At 31.8% G+C, this 7,088-nt stretch overlaps 1 protein-coding gene and 1 long non-coding RNA gene across 2 annotated transcripts; both read right to left on the bottom strand.

Annotated features, from left to right (window-relative positions):
* Positions 275 to 1,685, bottom strand: LOC107645274 (peroxidase 9; the record flags this gene model as incomplete). The annotated part of the gene is given in 3 exon segments (XM_016349264.2): positions 275 to 778; positions 1,163 to 1,328; positions 1,599 to 1,685. Coding segments are annotated over 3 exon segments (666 nt in total), but the record flags the coding sequence as incomplete, so codon positions are not given.
* On the bottom strand, positions 2,503 to 5,214 carry LOC107645275. The gene is made up of 4 exons (XR_001621446.2): positions 4,581 to 5,214; positions 3,737 to 3,832; positions 3,473 to 3,586; positions 2,503 to 3,122 (listed from the first exon to the last, which is right to left on the bottom strand). It is a non-coding gene; the product is annotated as an uncharacterized LOC107645275 (long non-coding RNA).

Below are 7,088 nucleotides of genomic sequence, written 5' to 3'. Positions count from 1 at the left end.
TAAAATTATTTTAAATGTTAAAAATAATTTTATCAAACACAAATTTTATAACTTATGTTAATTAAAAGTTACTTTTATTTCAATTTACAAATAAAAGAAATCACGGTATCGATTAAATCAAGAAGAAAAAAAAAGTTGAACAAAAGGGTGAAATAATTTTTGGAGATATATTTTTGTCCCCATCTTATCTTAACTACTATATATAACATAATTTTCAATCAGCACTTCACAAATTAAATCACTATCAAATAAAGTAACACACAGAAGCCACATATTTCACTACATAAAATTTTTTACTACTTTTATATATCATCATCATGTCAATAATATTACTAATTAAACGCATAATTATACTTAATTAATTATTAATTAACTCGGCGACAATTCTTTCTAACTTGGCCGTTAAAACCGGTAATGGGTCGAAGGTTTCCCAATTTGATCATAGACATAGCAAATTGTTGGAAGAAGAAAGCCTCATCTTGAGCATATTTCTTGACAAGTTCTTGAGTCTTGATGACACCACCAGAGAGAAGAACTTGATCAGAATTGAGTAAGCCTCTTCCTTGAAGAATGAACTTGAAGTAAGTGTTATCAAACATCCTGGGAGAACCAAAGTCCAATGGGGAAATGTTGTTGTCACCACCTGATCTTGGACACATTGTTTTGAGACCAAAGTAGAATGTTCTTTCTATTGACACATCTGCTTCGTTCTTTCCATTTTGGTTGTATAGTCTTTGCTTGAATGTTGCACACCTTGCCACCCCAATTGTATGTGCACCTAATAATAATATAATTAACAAAAAAAAAGAGTAAAAATCCATAAAATGTGATCATTAATACTAAGCTATGAAGCACAGAAAGATTAATTAAGTGGCTTGTCTAACCAGGCATTTAACAAGTATCAGGGTCTAACAGTTACGTTTTGTTTGTATCATTAATATTAATATAAAATTTAATAAAAAAATATTTATATATGTAAATGATATCTTTACGTCTTACCATTATAAAAATTCGGTGTATTTCTATATCCATATTATGTCGAGTGTTCATAACTGATGATTTGATGAGAACAAAGAAGATGGAGATAGATGACTATGATATAGCATGACATAAAATATATATATAAATGAAGGAAAATAGGTTGAATCAATTATATTCTGACCTGAGAGGGCAACAAGGTCAACTTCATCAAGGCCTTGACGCTTGAAAAATGTTATTAGATTTTGAATGGTGGCATTTGGTGGTGGAATGTTGTTGTTTGAACCAATTAAACTTGCTGTTCTTGAGTCTCTCCTCCCTAATGGTAGCTCCCAGTTAGGCCCTCCACTCTGTTTCAAAAATAATAATTTGATTTCATTTATCATTAAGATATTAAACATATCCATATTCCATACATATCAATAATCATTTAAAAGTAAAATGTAAGTATAACAATTTAACCATGATGTTTGGTCATAAAGTTAAATTTTATCTTAATGTTTGGTCAATTTAATCTCTATATAGATGATATTATGATTGGTTGACAGTGTAAAATATTTTATTGCCTATCGAAATTAATCTCTGTCATATAACAAGCAATTAAAGTGTGGTTTTCTCACAAGAATAGTGGAGCCTCTTGCTGCAAGAGCAAGAATGTCTGCACAAGACACAGTCTGAGGGCATGCTTCTTCCAACTTAGCCTTGATCTCATCGATCACTTAAAAGGGGCAAAGAATCCATTTTTTCCTCCAAGTTTAATTTTTAAGCACTGTACAAAGTTTTACACTACTATTAAGGTTAAAAGTATGGCAGATAAGTACTCGGCCGAAAATGGAAATAAATGTACATGTATCTGTCAAGATCACATGGGAAATGCCACTTTGATTTGGGACCAAATAAAGGGTTACACTTATTCTCTAAAGTTAGGCATCTTGTTGCATTAGATGCCTTTTATTTATTTACAATAAACACCAATCTCATCCTTCAAAAAAATTATAAGGAATAAAAATGATATCAAAAAAGTTCTAGAAGTGACAAATTTATCTTTTATCAGACAAATTTATTCTTTTTTGAGCATTGTTATTCATACTGAATAATCACATTCTCTTGCCTTGCTGATTCATGTAAATTATCTCAGAAGATATTTCTTACGTGTAGAACAATTGAAATTTGACTTTGTCATAATTTATTTTCAAAAGAAGATAACAACACTATTTGAATAGCTGTATTTCTTTCTTTCTTTGGTTTTTTTATGGGATGCAAGGAAAAAGAGAGAGGACTTTGGTTCGAAAAACAGAACAAGTGCCCTGAGGGCCTGACATTACTCAGTACTTTCAGTTTCCATTCATGTTACACAAATGAACATTGGTGAACTTCAATATTGAACCATATTGCACTGTGAATTGCTTAAGGTGAAATGTTTCAAAGAGTTGGTAAAGGCAGTTCATACTTTAGAGTCAGCAATTTTGATTTCATGACTTGGGCATACACCAGTCAACAGCTAGAAAGAAATTCTTATGCATATTAATACAATATTTGATCACTAAAATCATGATACATAAGCAACATAATTATACAATTATTGAATCAAACTTTATATATTTCACAATAAAATGTAATCAAATTTCAAATGTTGGTAGCATTACTCTGAGTACCTTTGAAACATCAAGTTTTTTTTTTTATATATATATAAAGCACACCACATCTCTGCTAATGTGCTATTGGTTATTGCTGATGAGCATAAAACATTTCTGTTTGAATGGAATAGATATTGCTGATGTATCTCAGGAATTTTGCAGAATATGCCATCTTAATGTTTGAAAACAAAGAAAGGAATGGAATCATGTATGACAAATGTAGTTGCAATCACATTTTGCAAAACTTGCATTCCCATAGTTCCTTAGTCATATATGTATCTCCATTTTTAAAGGGAAAGGGAGTATGATTACAAGAATTACATAAATATGTACATCTTTAAAGTGACATTTATGATACAAAAGATATTTATAACTTTATAAACTACCAAATTATATACATTTAAGAAGTTAAGATTGGGATACACACATTTGCCTCATGGGTGTCAGCAATCTTGCAAAACGAAGGGGCACATGTGCCTTGATATATGTCCCTTGCTCTGTGTATTCCTAAATGTGAATTCAAAGTGAAACTGTAAGGTAGGAAGAAAATCATGACATGATAAACAAAATAGAGTTTAATTGCAATGCATTTTACACTGATATCCAGTTCAGTATTGCTACATAGGCAAATTGAGTTTAACTTTTATGTATTGTCAGTGTCGAAAAGTTTTACACTAACATGTAATCAAGTACTACCACGTAGGCAAATGTCGTTTCTTTGTTAGATACTGGTTGTGGAAGTAAATTACCTTTGCTTATGTGGCAACACTTGATTATAAGCAAACAAGAATGTAACAAGAATGAATCATTTGTAAATTAAAAGAAAATGAATGCTCTCCAAGTATACTTTGACTGACCTGGACCCTCCTTGTAGTTGGATCTAAAGTTGCAAATAATTTATCCTCGGCAAAAACATCTGCCCCAGTTAATTGATTTAAAAGGGTACTTTTACCAGCATTTGTGTACCCAACCTACAATGTTGTCAAATAAAAAAGTGTCAACAGAAAGAATATACAAAGAATGATAACTTATGTAGTATACATTACCATGATGTATAGGCTACAAAGACAATATCAGCAAAAGCAAAAAGAATGGCTTCAATATACTTTTAAGGAACTAACCAAGGCTACCACCGGCACAGGTACTGAGAAACGCCTGTTACGGTACTGCTGTCGGTGTTTCCTAACAGATTCTAGCACTTTCTTAAGTGCACCAATCTGTCAAAGCAAAGGCATCAGAATATTATTCAAAACTGAGATTCCAGAGAGAGAGCAGAAATAACAGTGAAGAAATGCATAATCTATGTAACAAAAGATTACTAATCAGATATACAATGTGCCTACATAACTTCACAGATAGAATGACATAAGCACACAGCACAATGATTGAATTTCACAGATAGAATGACATAAGCCTGTACAAATTTCACAGCAACTAAAAAATTGAGTCAACTGACAATACTTTATCTCAAAAGAAACAGTATAAGGACATATACGTATTCAGCAATCAACCATTTTCAAAGAGAGAGAGGATTGCTTATCCTGGAAACAGTAATCATACAACAAAATAAGGAAATCCGTTTTTTGACAGCATGATGAAGGGGAAAAGAAATAGTAAGACATGGACTGAATGCCTATCTATTAACATCAACAGAAGAATTTGGGACGAAGAAAAGAATAAACTAAATATAGCTCCTGTCATAAATAAGAAGTAGTCTTCAGGTAGTTGAAAACAAATGGAATCAAAGAGAATCAGTTACTAGTTTATCATGCACGCAGAAGATAACTACAACGCCTGCACTCTATTCCCAAAGAATTTTCGCAGTGTAAGCACAAAGAATAGAATTAGATACAAAATCAGATCGAGCATATCAAGTTGGAAGGCTGGTTATTGGTGAGAACAAAATAAGTAAATCTTGAATCTTGACCACTGAATAATAAATATTAATAAGGTTGAATACGCAACGGAGGCAGTGAAGCAGGGTTCCGCCGCAATTGGCCTCCGATCCAAAACGCACGTCGTTTTAGCATGCGTCAACAAGGCCAACTCCGAGCTCTCTTCTCACCAGAAGAAGATCTTCAAAGTCGATGACCACATCGGCGTTGCCATCGCCGGACTCACCGCCGACGGCCGCGTTCTCTCGCGCTACATGCGCAACGAGTGCATCAACTATTCGTATACCTACGAGTCTCCTCTTCCCGTTGGACGACTCGTCGTTCAGCTCGCTGACAAGGCTCAGGTATCAAGGTTTAGGGTTTTCGGCTTTTTGTTACTGTTTTGGTTTTGGATCGTGCAATTGCTGTGATTAGTGGTGAAAAATGATGCTTAAAACTATTACCCGAATTCTGATAATTTGGGCAATCTTTGAGGCATATGCACCATACAATGCATGAATGTTTGCGATTGTTCTATTCGCATATGATTTTCGGTTGTGGAGTGGGATGAAACTCAGTAGAAAGAAATGTTTTTTTTTTCTGGTGACTATAGAAAGAAATGTTTTAGTTACAAAAGGGTAAAGAGAAGAAAGCTCTGCTAAAAGTCACACTTGATGAATATATTGTGTGTATATCTTTGGAATTAAAATGTTTTGAGACAACGTTGCTCAGCCTTATAAATTATTTGAATTTATGGCCTGGAATCAACCATATTTAGAGTCGTGTTTGAGAAATGTTTTTAACTTTACGATAATTCAGAGTTTTTGAAAAAGTAAAAAAATAAAAATAAAAAAATTTTATGAAAAATGTTTTTTACTTTTGTTGAAAACCGTTATTTTTACGTAAAGAAATACTGGTTTTTTATTATTATTTTTGTATAATGTTCTATCTGAACCACTAGTTGTAGGGAGTAAATTTTGTTCAGTAAAAAAAAATAGATGATATACAGTGTTTAGTCTCACTTTTCGTTATTTTTTTTTTATTTATTTTTGGTCTTACTTATAAATTAAAAGTAAGAGATCATTTTTTATTCTCTCAAGTATTAAAAAAATTAGAGAAGATCCATTTTCACACAAACAATCTAAACCATACTAAAACTATGATGCCACATGGTAGTTTCGTCACCAATCCACTTTGAAATGTACTCTCTAACAAAGATAGCATTTAAATAAATTAAAAGGAAAGGAAAGAAACAATGCCCAGTTGATATTTGAATCTTCCATGAAAGTAATTTGGTCAGTTATAATATACGGATGTAAATTTGTATAAAGTTAAAGAAAATTTTTTTGTTCATGCATTTTTTGACACGTGTTTATTTTTTTATGAATGGAAGTTGGCTCTCAACTTTGGAGTCTGAAAACGAAGGAAGTCTATATATTAATATTTGAAGTTTGTTCAAGTTTACTATAATATGAATACACATTTTAAAATTTGGCTTTTATACATGTCTTTCAAAATAATTACAGTATTAATTTAATTCTGTTAATTCAAATAACTCAATAAACTTTTTTTTAATATTTTACAATAATTTTAGTCTCACAGTTAAATATACATTTTACACTTTTTTTTCTATAAGTATATTAATAAATTCAAAATTTATACTGTTAAAATTAAAAAAATCATGATATAACATGAATTTTATTCTGCAAATACTTAATTGGTAAAAGATATTTTAAATTATAATCTATATTTACATAGAAGATTAGAATATTCAAACAAGAAAACTAACGTTGTACTCATTAAAGATCAACTCCGTGTGATAAAAATATCCAAACCTTAATTTTTTGTTGACTTTTTAATAAAATTCTTAAATTATCCTCCTTTATCTTCAACTAGGGGTGTTCATGGTCGGGTAAAACTGGGTTTGATGTGACCCAGATTCGACCCGAAATATATACCGGACCTATTTGTTAGACCCAAACCCGACCCTATACCCGATGAAATCTATATACTTTCTGGTCACGATTATACTGGGTAAAAATCGGGTGAAAATCGGGCCGTTAACATTACATTACTTTGATACCTTCTTGTAAGGTAGCATGTGAAAATGTCCAAATTTTCAAGACTCCAACCATTAATTGACATGATAAAATTCACTCAGAAAAATATAACAAGAACCAACATTTCTCTAAAATTAAAGTATAACCATAATCAATACTAATATTGTCTAATAACACCCAATATTTAAATTAATACAAATAACACAATATTATGCATTAGTCTAAATTCTTATGTATTTTAAACATAAAACATTAATTTATAGTCTTATAATGACTAATAACACAAAATATTAAAGTTTACAATACTTAAATTCCACATAAAAATAGCCATCATTCATCACTAATAACACAAAATATTAATTGTGTATGATGACCGGGCCAAGTTCGGGTGACCCGAGTTATGACCCGGACCCGACCCGTAATAATGACCGGGTCTATTTTGAGACCCTTACCTGGGCCTAAACCCAGTAAAATCACACCAAATTAGCCTCTAAAGTGTTCGGGGCCAGGCCAGGTCTTCGGGCCGGGCCAGGCTATGT

Source organism: Arachis ipaensis, chromosome B06 (genome assembly GCF_000816755.2).
Source record: "Arachis ipaensis cultivar K30076 chromosome B06, Araip1.1, whole genome shotgun sequence".
NCBI lineage: Eukaryota > Viridiplantae > Streptophyta > Magnoliopsida > Fabales > Fabaceae > Arachis > Arachis ipaensis.
The sequence above is the reverse complement of the archived record's forward strand: the minus strand, read 5'-3'. Positions and strand labels throughout refer to the sequence as shown.